Raw genomic sequence first — 19,874 nt, 5'->3', positions numbered from 1 at the left:
ATATTAAATCAGCCCCAAATGGAATGTCTAGAGATGAAAAAATAAAATATGTACAATGAAAAAAAAAAAGCACTGGATGGGGTTAACAGCAAATGAGTTAATGAAGAAGAAAAGATCAATAAATTTACAGACAAAATAATTATTCAAAATGAAGCACATACAGAAAAAGTCTGAAAAAAAATGAACATCATTGACCTAAGAGAAGTAACAAGCCATCTAACATACGTGTAGGGGAAGGACAAGAATTTTTTTTAAAAAGGGGGAGAGGTCAGAAAAAATATTTGAAGAGGTACTGGCCAAATGTTTCCAAATTCGATGAAAACTATAAATCCCGCAATCTAAGAATCTTAACAAACCTCAAGCTGAATAAGCCTAAAGCAAACTATGCTACAGTCCATCACAACCAAATCCCTGAAATCGAGAGATAGAGAGAAAACCTTAAAAAGCAGCCAGAGCACACTGCATTTAGAGAAGCAAACACAAGAACAACGGCATGCTCCTTGATCAGAAACTCAACAAGCGAGACACCTTTAAAAAACGGAAAGAAAAAACATGTAAAACTAGCATACATTACCCAACAAATATATCTTTCAAATGTGAAGGTAAGCACTTAGGATACAGAAAACTAGAAACAGAGTCATTCCCACCCTTACAACAAGAAAAGCTAGATAATCAGCAAAAGCAGGACTTCTGTTGAAGTCATCAGAGGGCCAGGGATGCACGATGACCAAGGAATCCAAAATAAAGTAAAAACAGGCGCCTCCCAGGAGAGATGGGGCAAAAGTTCTTGCTTACCTGGGGTAGATGCCAGACTCCATGTAAGTCAGCTAAAATCTTTAAGAAATGGCTAAAGGAAACCTCAACTTCTGAAATACAACTGTATTCATTTTCTAGGGCTTTTTAATGTAAGTAAATAAAAGAGGATTACGATCTGCAAGCATTCATTACCTAATAACATATAAAAATAAAATAAGAATTTTTTTAATTTTTAAAGATAAATGTATAACAAATCAGCACTTGCCTATAATCTCCCCAAGAGGCACTACAACATTTCTGTTTACATAACACTGGTCCTCCAGCTGGGCTCAAATTAGCCAGTGTTACTATAACACGTCATCTGAGACAAGGATATGAGAGGTAAATGCGGACAAAAGGCAGCAAAGGGCTCAGAAAGAGAACAGGACAAATATGGTAGACCCTATAACTCAGCCCAAGACTTGGGAAACGTCCTTAAGAACTGAACCATCTGTAGCTGGTACTGGAACTGAGCCTTCAGAGCAAGGCTGCAAGACTGTGACTCTCCGTTTCCTTCTTTTTTCAGGGAGGGGAGAAAAAAAAAAAAAGAGTTCCTTTATTTAAAATACACTAAATGCTGAATTGAAAATAGTGAGCCTGCAGACACATGACCACCAAAATTATTAAATGTATAGGCTTTATTGTAATGTGCAACACATCAAATGTACTAAATTTTAAGCCCTAAAGGCCAATTCCATAACTAAATGCAGGGGACCAAGGAAAACTGCTATGAAAAAAACAAAGCTGCATCAGTTTAAAGTTTGATGTCTTCTTGAACCATTTTTTTTCTTTTTTAAGCTTTTTTTTTTTATATATAAAGCAATACTAATTAGCTAAAGGTAATTCCTCTGTCTCCTAACTTCAAATACGTTCCTTTGATAAACACAGGGCTTGAAGTAATGGATTTACCACACGAGAGAACATGAACATGTGGTTAAATTACTACACGAGAAACCAGTATGTTTACCCCACATTCAGAGCAGATTCCTTTGAGTTCCAATATCAACCTCAGGAGGCCCCTGATGAGCTAGTTACATAGAAGGGGTTGGCACAAAGCCTGGCACCTTTGCCAGGCACCTCTTGGGAAGTAGTCATTAAAACCCAAAGGAACGACCGGGGCTGACAAGGTGTTTACTGAAGGTCCACGACATGTCAGGCTCTGTGTTAGTGCTCACATGTAAAAGAGAAACAGGGAGCCATGCAAGCATTGTCCAGACCACGCCGTGCAGCAGGATGTGTGAGACTGAAAGCAAGACCCATGATGCCTTTTCCTGACCTGAGCTATCCCAATTCTAATGCTGAAGCTGGGAACCAGGTTGGTGAACCCAAAGAAACTCCAATATAAACTTTAAAAATCATTGAGAGCTTTTCACAGAGAGCCTCAAAAATCAGAGCTGGAATCCTCTTTCAGTGTTCACTCACTTCAAATACACCAAATATATTTTTTACTTTCTCCCCTGCTGAACTCTGAATACTAATGTCCTATTTTTCTGGCATCCTTCACGGCTTACAGAGCATTTTGACTCAGAGGATGTTTCACCAATAAGTGGCAACGTTGCAAATTAATTCTCACCATAAATAATGTTTCCAACTCAGGTGAATGCCAAACAATAGTAACACGGTGAAGAATCCTTTACCTACTTAAGTCTCAAGAAATTCGTAACTGGACTGATGCCTGAAAGCACAGAAATGAGACGAGTGGGGCAGTAAAACCTGCTAGCTCTCACCTCCTTCTAATGCAGATTTTGTCACAGAGTCAGTGAAACGACATTTCACATATCCCAAAGATGCAATGGGGACTTCCTTCACCATCACATGACACCCACCACGGCAAGGCGCTACTAGTCCCCCCGTTAAGCGGCACAAACACGCAGATCTCCCCACGTCCAGGGCGCGAGCAGCAGGTACACCCAACATTCCAGCAACGGGGTCGTGGTTCGGCTCCCTCATGCTTTGCCTCTCCCATGAGTTCTGGTGCCTTCCGGTGCTGCTCTCTGTGCCTTAATTTCTGAATCTGATAAATATAAGAACTATACTCCCTCTTACCTCTTACCACTCAGGGAGTCTTACCCAAAGAACAATGCACTTCTTGTCCTTGGTTAAGGGAACACGCTCATCTGCACAGTGATGGGAAACCCCTCTGAGAGGGCGTCCTTGGCTCACCTCCAGTCTCAATGCAGGGATATGATGGAGGAGGTTCTCTCCAGTTCCCACTGGAGTCTTTCATGTGAGATCGGTCAGAAGCAAAGTTCTTCAAATATGAATCTGCGCGGATCACTCTAAATTTCCTGTACATAAACCAACATTCATTTATATCACAGTTGAAATTCTAACTCAATTCTCATATAGACTCATTTTCTATGACATGCACAAAACTAGACAGGCATTTCTGTACTATTAGTGACACACAAATATATATATAGCTTTAATACCTGTTAAAGACGCCATGAGAAATGATCAGCTGATATCCCAAACTACAAAGGCATGGAAGTACAGCCGGTTGCCTTTACTTGCTCAGTGTTATGTACGAGGGGCAGAGGGCATAATGTCCGGGTGCTGCCGTCACAGCCCTCTGACTTCTGTCATCGCCAGGCATCCAGCTCCGCCACCAACCAACCACCCACCCAAAACGAAGAGTATGAGAGAAATGCCCAAAACGACTGTTGGAAAATGTTCTGGATCTCATCACACAAATTTTTAAAGACTGCCAACCTTTTATACAACGGACAACCTTTAAAACTTTAAAACATTTTGAATCTTCTGTAGAGCACATGATTCTCAAACATCAACTCAATGGTGAAGACAAGTGATCTTTACAAAACCAATGCAAAAACAAACACCCAAAGTAACTGTCTAATTGTCAAGGTCCAACTTCAGAAAGTAAGGTAAATCCACCCTGAATTTCCTCACCTTCTGAACTGTGGATGGATGTCCTCATCAGACTTAAAGGCATCTTCCACATAAGTATCAAAGGGGCAGGGAAATGGCAGGACAGTGTCAAGATCATAAATGAAGCTCTGTCCTCCACTTGAAACATGAAGCAAGACAACATGGTAATCCTAGAAGTAAAAGTTGCTGAAGTTAACCAGGTTACCTTATGATGGTGTATTCCAAGGTTATAGTAATAATGCATATATATCATCAAAAACAGATACAAGGGACTTCCCTGGTGGTCCAGTGGTAAAGAATCCTTACAATGCAGGGGACATGGGTTCAATCCCTGGTCAGGGAACTAAGATCCCACATGCTGCAGGGCAACTAAGCCCGTGCGCCACAACTACTGAGCTCGCACGCCCCAATTAGAGAGCCTGCACGCCACAAACTACAGAGCCCATGTGCTCTGGAACCTGTGCGCCACAGCTAGAGAGAGAAAACCCGCACACCATAACTAGAGAGCAGCCCGCATGCCCCAACAAAAGATCCCACATGCCTCAACGAAGATACCACGTACCGCAACTAAGACCCGACACAGCCAAAAATAAATAAAATAAATAATAAATCTTAAAAAAAAAAAGTTGAAGGCTTAAAAACAAACAAAAAACCATATACAAGACTAAGACAGTCCTCCTTATAATAGCAAAATAAAGCAAACACAAAACCCTGAAAACAGACCAAATGTCCAGCGACAGGGAACAGTCAAATAGTGGAAATGTTCATGTACATTAAATGTTCACCTTTCGATCCAGCAATTTTACCATTAGGGATCCAGCCTATAGAAAAATGGCCACATGCATGTAAAGGTATATAAACAAAGCAAATCTCTGCAGCACTGTTTATAACACTGAAAATTCAGAAACAACCAGAAGTCCACCAAGAGGGGAATGGTTAACAAACCACGATGCAGTCATAAGATGGAGTCCTACGCAGCTGCTAAAGAGAAGTAGGTAAATTTTTGTGGAAATTGGACTAAGTCCATGTTACACAGTTGGATGGAAAAAGCAAATTGCAGATTATGTATATTATTTTATTATTTTTTTAATTTATGTGTATATAAAGACAGACATGTGCATTCAGAAGTACACATGCATGCATATGAGTACAGAGAAAAAAGTCTACAAGGATATCCTCCAAACCATTAACAAACGGGACAGCTTGAGGTGAGCCTGGAGAGGGGAAGGACTTTAAAATGCGGTTGTTATTGGTTTTAAGTCAGCCAAGCCCTAATATGTAGCCATTAAGGAAGAAGAATACAGAGAGCTTCTCCTGCACAGCTGGGTCCCAGCGCACAGGTGAATTCTCACTCTCACTCCCGGACACGGGGCACTGCCCAAACCAGCTAAGGGCTGGAAGGGACGTCAGGGAGGTTTATCAATGGACATGAGGGCAGTGTGATGCTTAGAGCTCCTCAGAAGAAAAATGCTCTCACAGAGAACAGCACTGCGAGATAAAAAGTTCAATCACATCAATACAATGTTAGAAATACCATCTGATATTTCTAGTACTTCAGAGCTTACAAAGCACTTTCTCAAACAATGTTTCATTTGACCCTGTGAGGTGGGGAACATAATTGAGACTGGAGATGTTGTACCATCAGAGCTGAAAGTGCTTCCTTTGGCTCCAGTTCTATCTTAGAAATCAGAATAGCATCAGAAATGAAAGCTTATTCCCTGTCCTCCCCTTAATGCATCCTACCCTCCAGATACATGAACTAAGCGCTGCTCCCCCGGTAACAGTCCACGACTCCCTTCCCCCAGGCTTGCTCACGTTACTCGGCCCCATCTGCACCACCTTCTCCTCCGCTCTCCCCACATCTGTCACTCAAGCTCCAACTCAAATGCTTTCTTCCCCATGAGCCCATCTTTCATCTTTTCCCACCCCTGCCAGAAGCAGTCTCCGCCGTATCCAAAATTTGTTTCTCTCTTGACATCTTCTACCCTATATTACAGTTTTTTTTTAAATATGTACTCCTTATTTTTTTGTGGGAAACCATGCTATTAAAATACAGATACGAAGATGAGAAAGATAGGTCCTTACCCTCAAGGAGTTCCTAGAGAAGCGAGGGGGAAACACAGGTCAACTGCTGCAGAACAGTGAGATGATGAGGTAATTCAGCAGAGGTGGGAGAGCGTGCAGGCACAGGCGCCTGAAGCAGGGTCACCTGGCTCAGCCTCAGCCCCACCACTAGCCAGCTTCCTCCTCTACAAGACGGAGATAACTGTGGTGTCTACCTCACAGTATTACTGAGAGAATTAATGAGACTACTATGTAAATAATCAGCCTTATAAAAAGCCAACCAAGGGCTTCCCTGGTGGCGCAGTGGTTGAGAGTCCACCTGCCGATGCAGGGGATGCGGGTTCGTGCCCCGGTCCGGGAAGATCCCACATGCCGCGGAGCAGCTGGGCCCGTGAGCCATGGCCGCTGAGCCTGCGCGTCCGGAGCCTGTGCTCCGCAAAGGGAGAGGCCACAGCAGTGAGAGGCCCGCGTACCACAAAAAAAAAAAAGCCAACCAAGGCAAGGGGTGTGTGGGCGGGGAGGAAAAGGCAGGCAACTGCTAAGGAGCATTTCACTGAGGAAAGGCTGCCGTCACTGCCTCTTGCCTGAAGGGGAGAGCTTCCCAGAAGGAGGACACAACTTGTGGAAAAGCACAAACAGGGACTTCCCTGGCGGTCCAGTGTTTAAGACGCCACACTTCCACTGCAGGGAACGTGTGTTCATCCCTTGGTCAGGGAACTAAGACCAGGGAACGAGGCGCAGCCCAAAAAAAAAAGAGAGGAAAAGGCATAAACAAGGAATACCCTTCTGGTTAGCTCGGGTCCATATTCCTACATAACAGATGGCTGGTGAACTCGAGAGGGAAAGCAGGCCTCAACTAGGAGTCACCTTCACGGCAGAGATGCGGAACCAAGGAATGCAGATTCCAGCAATAGCCTCACTCTCTGAGTTGGGTACAGAGCTTGTCCAAATGCCTGGTAAAGACCCAGTGGGGCTAGAGGCAGGGATGTCCACTTAGAAAGTGATCTGTTTCTCTGGGGATCGTGCCTCTACCCACTTAGGGAAGCCTACCCATTCCCTGCAACAGAACAGCAGTGAGGCCCAGATCAATCTGCCAGAGACTTGCTCCACATAGAAAATCTGTGGGGAGACTTCCTGAAACAAGGTTCCCCACACTGAGCCGCCATGAGCTGCTGTGTAAAGGGGGACAGGTCCTTTCCCTACGAGTTTCCTGAAGACAGGAAGCAAGACCGTGACTCAAAATCAGCTGAGCACTTCAGCAATGGGCATGATTGCTAGGGCAGATGGACAGTCCGCAACTGGGGTTATTGTAGCTCTGCTAACAATAATAGCTAACTCTTCTGGAGCACTGGTACCAGATACCAGGACAATGCTTCAAATGCATTATTTCACTAAAGCCTCCAGTGACCAGAGGAAGACACCGAAGAAAGAGCGTAAATAACCTGTCCAGCTCACACAGCCCACCAATGGGAGGACTGGGGTTTAACCCCCATGTGTCCAACTCAGCCTGCACTCCTAACCCAACACTGCTGGATTTGGGCTTCAATGTTAGAGCAGAGGATCCCCTGCTGGTGAAGGAAGCAAGAGCATGAGGCCAAGGATTTCAGTCTATTTGTGCCTGGCATATAAGAGGCACTCAATAAATATATGTTAAGTAAATGAATGAAGCCAATTCAAATGATATCTTATTCTAAATAAGCATCAGAAACCTGATGTTTGTTGCATTATCATGAATGGAGTTTTACTTTATCTTCATGTTTCTTAGCATAAACAATTCCATTCTTCAGGGGACCAGTTTAAGGTGACATATGGATGTGTACTGGAAAGGACCCAGTCCTGCCAATGATCAGCTTAATGACCCTGAGCTATTCACTCTGCCTTTCTTGGCTTCTTTCTTCACCTGAAAAATGAAGGGGTTGGCGCAGATCCATGTTTTCCAAATGCCAGTCATGTTCACTCAGAAGTCTACTAAGAACACTAATTCCTGAACCTCTAGATCGACTAGATCAAAAACCTGTATTTTTTTTTCTTTTTTCTTTTTTTTTCTGCCATGTCGCACATCTTGCAGGATCTTAGCTCCCCGAACAGGGATTGAACCCAGGCCCCTGCCAGTGAAAGCCCTGAGTCCTAAGCACTGGACTGCCAGGGAATTCCCAGAAACCTGTATTTTTAACAATCTCTGGATAATTCTACTGTGCAGCTGGACTAGATAATGCTCAAGTTCCTTCCAGTGCTAAATAGACAAGAGTCTAGATAACAAATATATCTGCTACATCAGCCATTTAAAATCATTCCTATAATAATTTCAAAATTAAAAGAAAACATGCCCGTAAGTGCTTCTACCTTAGACCAAATAACATCTATCGTCAAGAAGTCAAATTATTAATAATTATCATAGTCTTTCTCTACTGCCCCATTATTTCTGCTCTACCAAAACATAAAGACCACTCATGGATTACAAGTACTATTGCATCAGAAGCTGTCTGTGTTGACCACCTTACCCAGATCACAGGTCCATCTCCAGGTCTTGCCTGTTGTTTCCAGATAGGTATCTACAAAATACAATAACTCTCCTAAGCCACAACTTCAGTTAAACCACTACTAAATTCTTTAAAGCAATACATACATGAAAAATAAAATATTTCTAGGCAACCAACAATCAAGGTGAAAGAATGAATGGATAAGAAGAAATCCAAATCCTTCCAAGTGTCCTTAACAATGAAGAAGCAATAATTAATTACAAGATGTTTTCTGGAGAGTAGAAAGAGACCTAAACTAGGAACTGGAATTCCTGGCAAGTTCAAATCTTGCTTTCCCACTTAATTATTCATGGGACCTCCCTGAGTCTCTATTTCCTCATCTATAAAACAGAGACAGCTGTCTGGACCTTGTCTACTTCACAGGGTTTCCACTGGGGTCAAACAAGATGATGTTCACAAAAGTGCTTTACAAAATATTAAGGGCTTACTTTTCTTAATACTTCATAGAAGTTTACTACAGTTCCATTAAAACTCCAGAAACAAAGAAACCTTTACTTCAAACCTGAGAATATGTGCCTCTAACTTAATTTAAAAATTAAGTTTAATTTTAAAAGCTCTAACTTAATACCTGAAGAAAGGGGATTTTATTGGCATAAACATACCATCACATATTTCCTTACCTGCAAGTAAGGGACTAAGCTCTACTAACTCAACCATGTCCTGGTAGGGAAAAAATCTCATTCAAAAACAAACTTTAAAATGTTGCTGTATTTTATAAGGCACATTTTAGAACAGTGCTAAACCCATGGTCTATTTAGCTTCTAATGTAATCCTAAATTTCCACAATCACTCCCCAACTTACCATCTTCCTCTCATTAGATATGAAGACAGCGTAACACTCTTCTAAAGGATACTGGTCATGGTTTTTGATGTATTCACAGAGCTTCCAAATATTTTCTTCACTGAAATAAAGTAATTGTTTAATCAATATAATTAAACAAGAACACTCTATGTCTTTCAAATTTGCCCAAAAGACTGATAATGACATTTAAAAAAATTGGTAGAGACCTGAAATACCATCTCATCCAACAACTGGCTAACAGTTGAACCTTCTCAAAAACATCCCCAGCAAGGGACTTTGCTGGTGGCACAGTGGTTAAGAATCCGCCTGCCAATGCAGGGGACACGGGTTCAATCCCCGGTCCGAGAAGATCCCACATGCCGCGAAGCGGCTGGGCCCGTGAGCCATGGCCGCTGAGCCTGCACGTCCACGGCCTGTACTCCACAACGGGAGAGGCCACAACAGTGAGAAGCCCACGTACCACAAAAAAACAACAACAACTGATGGATGTGAGGGACAAGAACTAACAGGACTGAGGTGGGAGACAGGGCAGAAGCAGCATGGCTCCACCCTTACAGAGGTTCCAGGTTCAGCACCACCACTGGCTAGATGTGTGACCCTGGGCAAACAACAGGCCTCTCTGTGGCTCAGTCTTTTCATGAGGAGAATGATAACAAAAGACCTATCTCCTAAGCATGGATGGAAGTACTTGGCACTAGGCCTGACATGCAGTCAGAGCTGAACAAATGGTGAGCTCCACAGCATCGGTTTGGTGACCATCTGAAGGAGGGAAAGGTAAGTTATAGAGGACCCTAAGGTTTTTTGTGCAGGGACTGGAAAGTGGGGTTAGAAGTCATTATTCAAGCAAGGGAAAGGCAGGTGTGGGTATGAAAAGGACCAAGATAAGAGTGGTGATTCAGCCACAGAGGTGGCCTAGGACAGGGGTGCAGTGTGTGGACTCCAGAGCCGAACTCTGCGTGTAAATCCCCATTCCTTCACTCACAAGCTATGTGGCCTTAGGCAAATTACGTTGACATAAACGTCTCAGAACAATTCTTGGCATATATCAAGTGCTACGTGTAAATGTAACCACTATTATAATGACGACACGGCGGTTCAGATCCTGGTTTCTGGTACAAAAGGGACTGAATTGGATTCCGGGCTGCTATTAGCTGGGTGATCTTGGTAATGTTACTGTAGGATCTCTGCGCTTTCATTCTCTTCCAAAATTAAGATGACCTTCACATCAGTGTGAAACCACGCAGGCTTCAGCAGAATAATTTCCAAATGCTCTCTGCGGTCCACCCTCCGCCTCCAACCCCCTTCCTGGCCGCCCAAGCCCTGAGATCTGCTGACAAACGTCCAAGCGAAAGAAGCCGGGCAGAAGTAACGCACCACCGACCCTACCACTCCTGGCGAATACCGCCCCCTCCACACCCAAACGCCCACGCTCGACTCAAGGAACAAGGGCTGCCACTCCCGCTCCCCGCTCCCTCCTCCCCTCAAACCGGAACACTCGCCCGCCAAGGCCCAGAGCGGCCCCGGGGAGGGGCCGGGAAGAGGCGGGGCTCGGCTACGACGCCGCGGCCGAGCGGGCCAGGGAGACGCCGGGAGCCGACCCCGCTCCCCCTCACCAGTAGCAGCTGTTGTAGACACAGGCGTCCCGCGGGGGACTGGCCGGCTGGTAGTGGGCGGCTGCGGCGGCGGAGACGTCCCCTTCCATGGCGGGCCTCGGCACAGGCCTGAGGCGAACCGACTGGAAGAGCCCCGCGGGCGGGCTTCAGCGAAGGCGTCGGCGCACTAAGCGCAACGTGGGTTCGCGGGGCGGAGTGGGCGGAGCTCGAGGCCGCTGGTGGCGTCCCCGGGTGGTGGGGCCTGGGGCAGGGTAGGCGGAGCCTGGGCGAGCGGGCGCGAAGGATCCCCGCGCAAGAAGTTTGAGACGCGCGTTGCAGATTCCGGAAGGGTGGAGTCGGGGCGGGAGGGGGAGGGGGTGTGGTCAGTGGGCGGACGAGCGCTGCCCTGGGTTGGTGGGGCATGTCCTGTTGGGCGGAGCCTGGGCGGGGCGAGCGACGCAATCTCCCGGCGTGCGAAGCTTGGGACGAGGTGGGCGGAGCTCGAGGCGCGCAGTGCTGGTCCCGTGAAGGTGGAGCCAGGGCAACGTAGGCGGATCCGGGGTTGGGTGAGCGGCGTGAGTTCACAGTGGGCGGAGCCCAGGGCGAGGAGGACTGCGTGGTTTCTGGTGGGCGAGACCCCAGTTGGGTGGGGCCAGGGGCGGGGCGGGGTGGGCCAGGGGCGGGGCGGGGCGGCACGTGGTCCTAGAGCGGCTGCGGCGCCAGGCTTGCTGGAGGTTTTGGGAACAGCGGGGTTGCAGTCAGCGTGGGGGAAAAGGGGGTCACCGGCTGGCCGCTTGAGACACGAGTCAGGGGAGGGCTTGGAGTTGGTGAACGGTGCTTCATGAGTCTCCGAGGAGTCCGAGACCCTGTAACCTGTTGCCGGCTGTGGCAGATGAGACTCGGAAGACTCCACGTGTGCAAGTGAAGTAAGAGGACCTCTGTGTGAAAAACAAAGGTTTAGTTTGAGTCTGGTGGGGAGGGGTAGCGGAGAGGATGATGAGGGGGGTTAATTACAAATATATTGGCTCAGAAAGGTATGTTGATTTTTTTAACATAGTAAGAACAGTCTTGAGAGGGTCCTCATGATATCCTTTTTGTGTTAATCATATATTTGTTTATTTGCTGGCAGTCTGGAAGGAAAGACAGCAGATTGTTGCAAGTGTTTATCGTTGCATGCGCCACAATTCCTGAGCCTGCGCTCTAGAGCCCGTGAGCGCGCCTAGATCCCGCGCTTTGCAGCAAGAGAAGCCACTGCAGTGAGAAGCCCGCGCACCACAACTACAGAAAACACGTGTGCTGCGATGAAGACCCAACCCAGCCAATAAGAAAAAACTTTTTTTTAAAAAGTGTTTATCTCTGGTTAATGAGTGGTATGGAGGACTTTCACTTTAGATTTATATCCTCTGAATGTTTAAATTTGCAAGTGACATATATAGCTGATCAGGGTATTTCCCATTATGAAAACTTAAATTTTTAGTTTATTTTATTGGTTTTTAGATTCTCTCAGTCTCATGAATTGTAAAGCCCAAAAGTCCTAAAGACTTTGAACATAAGTCATTGTGTCAGTTATCAGTGTATTGCCTCTCAGGTCCAAATACATACTTCAACATAGGCTCTGTGATAAAAAACTGAATTCCTTTAAGCATTTCTTCTTTAAAGTGAGCATGATGTTAAGCCTTCTCAGTTAAGTTCGCTGGAGGAAGAAGCTTCCTGCAGTTTCTGGGACCTGACCAGAGTTAGGAGTGTGGTTAGGAGAGACCGGACCAGAGGTAGGAGTGTGGTCATGAAAACATCCAGTGGGGTCCGCTCCAGCCACAGACCCAAACTCGGTCCTTCTGCAACCTTGCAGCTTCAGCCTGGCAATAACCTGTATGCAGCCCTCTTGACACAGAAACCAGAGCCCTGCGAGGCCTGCAGGCAACCACCTGCCCATTGTCCTTCAGCAAGACTTTTGGGGGTCAGGGTCACACACTGAGCAGTCCTTCCGCCCCCCACCCCAGTATTCCCCCCAGGCCTCTTGAAGGCCTTCTGTCCCTGCTGGCTCCCAGATTCCCGTGGTTCCCCACAGGGCCAGTTGGTGATTGCTCGCCTCCACCCGCTTCTCTGCCGTCTGCCTAGCAACTCCAGACTGCCTGCAGCCTGGCTAAACCAGCAAACTTCTCTGCTGTCTGGTAGCCAACCCTTGCTTTCTCCAACGAGATCCAGACCCCTCTCAAATTTGTCCTTGCATACTCTCCCTCAGCCCTAGTTACCATATAGTTTCCTTTTATCTTACAGTTCACTTTTATCATAGTTAATTCTTGACATTCAAATTCTCTTGTTTAACCTACCATGTGGTTTCTTCTTATTGGACCCAGACTACTGCAGGACTTTGAAGCCAAACTAGGTAGGTTCTACTACTTACTATTTGTGTGACCTTGGGCAAAATTACTTCACCTCTTTATGCCTCAATTTCTTCATCTAAAATGAAGTTAATGATAATAACACCTACCTCATAGGGTTGTTATGAGGGTTGACTAAATTTATGTATATAAAGCAGTTAGAATATGTGCTGACACATAATAATAAATGTTAGCTGGGACTTCCCTGGTGGCGCAGTGGTCAAGACTCCGCGTTCCCAATGCAGGGGGCCCGGGTTCGATCCCTGGTCAGGGAACTAGATCCCACATGCATGCTGCAACTAAGAGTTCTCATGCCGCAACTAAGGAGCCCGCCTGCTGCAACTAAGACCCGGCACAGTCAAATAAATAGGTTTTTTTTTAATTAAAAAAAAAATGTTAGCAACAACAATTTATGGTATAATTTCACTCCATTATCTCCAATATACCATATACTTCTGTCACTGAGTGTCTTACTACTCCTCAGACACACTAAAACTTTGCAAAAGGTACACATATCTTCTATCTAATGTGTGCTCTTTCACTTTCCTTACTTGCAGCTTTTCCCAGGGAAAATTCATTGCTGCCTTCCATTTTTGCACAGCTTTTTTTTTTTTCTGTTTTGTCATGACTTTTTAGTCATATGTCTTCAATACTATTATCATCTTAAGTAACTCAACTTGACTCTACCTCTGCCATGAGCAGTTCCATGACACAGTCTTGTCTTGGTGAGACAAAATAATAGCTCCAGAGTCAGAGACTCTAGCTCAAATCCTTTCTCAGCTACTTACTATCCTGTATGACCTTGGACAAGTCACCAACCTTTCTGTGTGTCAGTTTCTTTGTAAAATGAGAGTAATAAAAGTCGAGTGTCTACCTAATGAAGCTGTAGCGAGCATTAAATAAACTAATCTGTGCAAAAAGCATAGTACCTGGCACAACAGAAGTACCCTATGTAGTAAACAACTACAGAGTTTTGCAGTTATGATTATTATTATATTTCTCTGTGAACAGAGTATAAGCACTGTGACTGGGATAAATCCTTGTTGAATTAATGACTTTATTTTATTAGGATACAGGTGAAGTTACTGTCACAAAGAAACTCAAAAATGTAGTGGTTTAAATGAGATACAAATGCATTTCTCATATAACACCCTGAACATTTACATTCCAGAGCTGATGTAGTGTCTCCACAGTGTCTGTTACCTAGGCTCCTGAGATTTGGATGGAAAGCCATATCTAGGGTGTTGCCCTGGTCCACATATTTCAAGAATGCTCACCACCATATCTGCTATAATTGCATGCTGGCCAGCAAAATCAGGAAAAAGCAGGAGCGGAAGGTTTAAGAACAAAATCCACAAGTTGTACACATCACTTCTGCTCACATTCCACTGCCTAAAAGATAGCCACAAGGTCACACCCAGGTGCAAGGGAGATCAGGAAATGTAGGGTTTATTTTGGGCAGCCCAGCTAACATCTGAGTATGTCAAGCAGAAGGAGGGAATGAATATTGAGAGAGCCAGCAGTCTCTGCCATAATGTGCTTTCTTTATGCTTCTAAACTTTGTCTCATAAGCAGGAATTACTCTTTAAATTGGAAAAAATAGATCATATTTTTTAAATACATACAATTTCATGGTAAAGGCTATAAAAAAGGATATGGTTTCAGAGGAGTAGGAGGTGCATAGACCCAGATTCTGACCTACAAATCCCAGTGATCTGGCTGTGGAAGAAATAAGAGATGTACTCACACAGCCAACACCCAGTGAAATCAGGATGTTAAAGGGCAGGGGTTTGGAGGAGGAACACATAACAAAGGAAAATATTAAAAAGGGCCATGGATGTGAAAGGGGAGATTCAGGAAGTCTATAGCACACAATACAGTCAGGTTTAATAGCAAAAAGGGCTTTTATTTTTTATTGGGGGAGGGGGTATTTTATGCTCAATATCAAGAGCTAGAAGAAAAAGATATTCCCACTGCTTGAGACCACATGATACGATAATGATCAGACAACTGAAAGAACACAAATACCCAATGTCTGTCTATTTTGCTTACATTTTCTATCAAAGAAAATGATCCTCAAGCTGTAAAGAACAAAGAAAATAGCAGTAAGAAGAAATTAAAAGCCAAGATAGGTGCGGTGGTAGAAATCACCAAGTTGCCTTAAATGGGTTAAAAATCTTTAGACTCAAATGAGTTACATTCTAGCATACGGATAGTGCTTTAGATTATGACCCCAAAGCCTTTCTTAAGGATCTTTGAGAAAATATGTTGGAAGAGATAACATAAGACTAAATATGAATAGTTGCTGTCTTCAGTTTCATAAAAGGAAAAATACATATATTCCAGACAGTATACCCTGATGAACTTGAGGTCTAGTCCCAGGATGATTTGTGACCATGAAAAAAAGGTGATTATTTAGAGGCTTCTACTGGTTTGCCAAGCCCACTTCATGCCAAATGGACCTCATTTCATGCTGCTGGAAGAATTATTTGATCGTTAGAATAGGATTATAGCACAAACAGTATAATTTGATTCCCACAAAGCAGCTGTCCCAGTTATACTAGTCATGACTCAATCAGTTAAAAGTCAAGGGAAGAGAGGCTGTTTACTAGCCCATTGAACAGGAAGGACACTGAAGTGGCCCTCACAGTTAAAGGATGAGCTGCAGAAACCAGGGTCTCAAGGGACCAGAAGCAGAACTCACTTCCCCAGGCATTCTTGCTCTCCCCTCTGTCTGCTTCTCAGTGCTTGGCTTCATTCTGAGGTCACTTCACTTCTTGCTGTGGGAGGATGGCTGCTGGCAGCCCCATTTCGTACTTTCCAGGCTTGACAACCCTAGCAGAAAGAGAAAACTTCTTTTTCCTCATGGCAATCACACAGAGTGACTTGTACCTTTATTTTTTACATTTCTGTACTGCTTGAATTTTTCACATGGGTTACTTTCTAATAACAAATTTTTTAATAAAACATTTCTAAAAAGTCAAGTTTATCAACATCAGTATAAAAAGCTACATGGACAGACTATTGCTCACTTAACTTTTCCCCTACTGTTGTACATTTAGTTTGTTTTCAGATCCTACTATTATAAATAAAGCTGCAGTCAACATCTTTGTACATAAATCTTGGTCCATGCCTCTAATTATTTATGTTTGGAGGGAGTCCTAGAAGTGGAATTCCTGGGCCTAAGGTTTTAAATATTTTCCAGTTCTCTTGATACATGTTGCTATACTGCTTTTAAGAAACAAGCGTATACCTCAATATCACATTGTTATTAAAAAACAAAAATATAGGCAAAAAACCTGGCATTCCCATTGTTATTTTATTTTGCACTTATCTGATTACTACTTTCCCGTGTTAAAGGGATAACTTCAACATAAAGCAGTAAATGCTAAGGCAGCAATGTGCTATGTGAGCTCTGGGGCGGGGTGGGCGGGGGAAGCACCTCATCATTGAGGGTGGGGAGTTGGGCTGGGTTGGAGCGCAATACGATTATTACTAATCTTACTTAGAATGCAGTGGGAGGGAGGCAATAGTCCCAGGGCCCATGCCTGTGGTATTAGACTGAGGGCTGTGCACCACACCTTACATGGGAAAATTGAGAAATTGAAGTATATTCAGGGGAGGCTGAAAAAGAGGGAAACTCTGAAAACCACAACATAAAATTGTGATGTGTCTTCTTGGCTCACTTCCTGTGCCAACATACCCCCTCTTCTGGTCCTCCATCCTCCAAATCTGATAGGGGTATCTGTCTGACATGGCAGTGTCCATTATAGGAAACCACTGGTAAGGGACCTCTGGTCCAGTGGTTAAGATTCCCCACCTCAACTGCCAGGGGCACATGTTTGATCCCTTGTCAGGGAACTAAGATCCCGCATGCTACCAAAACAAAATAAACAAAAAAGGAAACCACTGGTACAATTCCCTTTTCTGACCTGAAGCCTCTATACCAGATAGAGTTCTTGACTGTAAACAACAGAAACCGGGCTTCCCTGGTGGCGCAGTGGTTGAGAGTCCGCCTTGCCGATGCAGGGGCCATGGGTTCGTGCCCCGGTCTGGGAAGATCCCATATGCCGTGGAGCGGCTAGGCCCGTGAGCCGTGGCCGCTGAGCCTGCCCGTCCGGAGCCTGTGCTCCGCAACGGGAGAGGCCACAACAGTGAGAGGCCCGCATACCGCAAAAAAAAAAACAGAAACCATCTCTGGCTAACTTAAACAGGAAGTCAAATTTACTAGAAGAATGGGGATGAGGGAGGCTGGGTAGGACTTGGAGGGGAGGAAGCACAGCCAGGTCACACTGATAAAATGCTCCAACAATCCAAAAATCAGATGGTGAGAATGCCACCATTAAATGCCCCTGCCTCTGTACCCTCTGCTGCTGCCACCAAGAATAATCTCTGCCCCTGCATCTTTGGGTCACTTCTTTAAGACGTAATGCACGTCCCAGGTGGGAGCAACCTACTGATTGAGATGAGGTAACATGCCTGAGCCCTAGTTGCCAGATTAACAGGGAAATGAAGTATCCGTCCCTGTTGGATTTCCACTGAAGGAGGTGGGCCCTGCCTAACCCAAACCCACTCAAAGAGAAAATCTCTCAGGTAGGAGAGGTGTCTGTTTAAATTTGGAGTAGCTAAAAAATGGAAAATGTCGACTATGACCCCCACCTCCATGGGATTAATGATTTTCTCCTCTTTCATGTGAAATCAATGAGATTAGCTATCAAATTTAAGTAAGGTCAGATATACCACATTCTTGAAAGAAATCCCTGTTCAAACTGATGTTTACTTTCTATTTTTGTTACTAAACAGAAAGGGACCCACCTATGACCTCATCTCAAATGAGATAATGAATTATGATTAGCTCTTACTTCAGGCCTCTTTTCTGTCACATGTGAGGTAAGAACACTTGACCCTCTTTAGGAAGTCAGGGAGTACGGGAAAGAACTTCAGTTTCCACTGCCCCTCTTTTCCTACATCAAGACATTCCTGTCGACAATAGCTAAGGCTTCAGCAAAAGAAAGAAATGACCTGCCAAAGACCAATTCCAGACCAATTCTATAAGTTCCTAAGGCTGCTGTAACAAATTACCACAAATTGGGTGGCTTAAACCTCCCCCCCCCCGCCACACACACATGCGTGCACGTGCACACACACACACACGCACACAGAAATTTATTCTCTCACAGTTCAGGAGGCCAGAAGCCTGAAATCAAGGTGTCAGCAGGGCTGGTTCCTTCTGGAGGTTCTGAGGGAGAATGTTCCATACTTCTCTCCGAGCTTCTAGTGGTTGCTGGCAATCCTTGGTGGTCCTTGGCTTACAGATGCATCACTCCAATTTCTGCCTCCATCTTCACATGACCTTCTTCTCTGTGAGTCTGTGTGTCAGATCTTCCTCTCCTTTCTCTTATGACACCAGACTTGGATTTAGGGTCCACCGTATATCCAGGATGATATCATTTCAAGACCCTAATTACATCTGCAAAGGCCCTATTTCAAATTAGGTCATGTTTACAGACACCAGAGTTTAGGACTTGGATGTATCCTGTTGGGGTACACAGATCAACCCACTACATCAACTAAAGGCTGAAGCAAGTATGGTAATTCTTAATGTTGTTGGAGAGAGAGTAAAGGAACAAAGAAAACCATTTGGCTGGCTCCATCTCTTGGTGTTCTGAAATTTCTATTTCTTTGCTTATTAAAAAAAAACTATATGGGAACATATATATATGTGTAACTGATTCACTTTGTTATAAAGCAGAAACGAACACACCATTGTACAGCAATTATACTCCAATAAAGATGTTTAAAAAAAAGATATTATATTTCTAATACCCTAAAAAAAAAACCCCTAAAAACTAGAATGACAGCTATAACTTCTGTGGAGGTCAATTTGGTAATATATAACAAAATCACAAATGTATATGCCTTTTGGGTGGAAGTTCTTTCCATAAATGTTTGTCGATGTATAAGATGCATAAAGAAAAGTGGACATACCATAATGGTAGACTATGTTACTTTATTTTATTTTTATTTTTTTTGCAGTACGCGGGCCTGTCACTGTTGTAGCCTTTCCCGTTGCGGAGCACAGGCTCCGGATGCGCAGGCTCAGCGGCCATGGCTCACGGGCCCAGCTGCTCCGCGGCATGTGGGATCTTCCTGGACTGGGGCACGAACCAGTGTCCCCTGCATCGGCAGGCGGACTCTCAACCACTGCACCACCAGGGAAGCCCACTATGCTACTTTAAATATTGTTCTTTCTGCTTTCATTTATATTGGGTAAACAATCTTTTTATATATATATTTGAATTTTATTTTTTTTATATAGCAGTTTCTTATTATTTATCAATTTTATACATATTGGTGCATATATGTCAGTCCCAATCTCCCAATTCATCCCACCACTACCATCCCCCTAAGCAATCATCTTAAAGCTTTCTTTTCCCTATTGTAAAAGTAATACATATTCAATGCAAAAAAAAAAAATCAGAAAAATTGAGAAAAGTACAGAGAAACTACACAACAACCATACTATTACCATCCAGAAATTAACCATTAACACTTTGTTGTAGTTTCTTTGGGGGCTTTTCCGATGCAAGTATACACATATACTTCTTTTTTTTTGAATTTTATTTTATTTATTTTTTATACAGCAGGTTCTTATTAGTTATCAATTTTATACATATTGGTGCATATATGTCAGTCCCAATCTCCCAATTCATCCCACCACCACCATCCCCCTAAACAATCATCTTAAAGCTTTCTTTTCCCTATTGTAAAAGTAATACATATTTAGTGCAAAAAAAAAAACAGAAAAATT

The 19,874-nt window shown here is 44.1% G+C and overlaps 1 protein-coding gene and 1 long non-coding RNA gene across 4 annotated transcripts in view; one reads left to right on the top strand and one right to left on the bottom strand.

The window, feature by feature from the left end:
• The window catches only part of NTAQ1 (N-terminal glutamine amidase 1), a 28,440-nt gene extending 17,399 nt beyond the window's left edge, over positions 1-11,041 (bottom strand). For 2 of the 3 annotated variants that reach the window (XM_030875737.3, XM_030875738.3), the window contains exons 1-5: positions 10,704-11,041; positions 9,091-9,190; positions 8,250-8,300; positions 3,706-3,854; positions 2,959-3,083 (exon numbers count right to left, since the gene is read on the bottom strand). In XM_030875737.3, coding sequence (XP_030731597.1) covers positions 2,959-3,083; positions 3,706-3,854; positions 8,250-8,300; positions 9,091-9,190; positions 10,704-10,792 — 514 coding nt within the window. In that variant the 5' untranslated portion in view covers positions 10,793-11,041. The remainder of the gene's footprint in view (positions 1-2,958; positions 3,084-3,705; positions 3,855-8,249; positions 8,301-9,090; positions 9,191-10,703) is intronic. The other variant, XM_030875735.2, reaches the window with a different exon arrangement.
• A 348-nt stretch (positions 11,042-11,389) lies between these two features.
• LOC115863210 (uncharacterized) lies at positions 11,390-13,677 on the top strand. The gene is made up of 2 exons (XR_004043445.2): positions 11,390-11,608; positions 11,812-13,677. It is a non-coding gene; the product is annotated as an uncharacterized lncRNA (long non-coding RNA).
• The last annotated feature ends 6,197 nt before the right edge of the window (positions 13,678-19,874 follow it).

Source organism: Globicephala melas, chromosome 17 (genome assembly GCF_963455315.2).
Source record: "Globicephala melas chromosome 17, mGloMel1.2, whole genome shotgun sequence".
NCBI lineage: Eukaryota > Metazoa > Chordata > Mammalia > Artiodactyla > Delphinidae > Globicephala > Globicephala melas.
The sequence above is the reverse complement of the archived record's forward strand: the minus strand, read 5'-3'. Positions and strand labels throughout refer to the sequence as shown.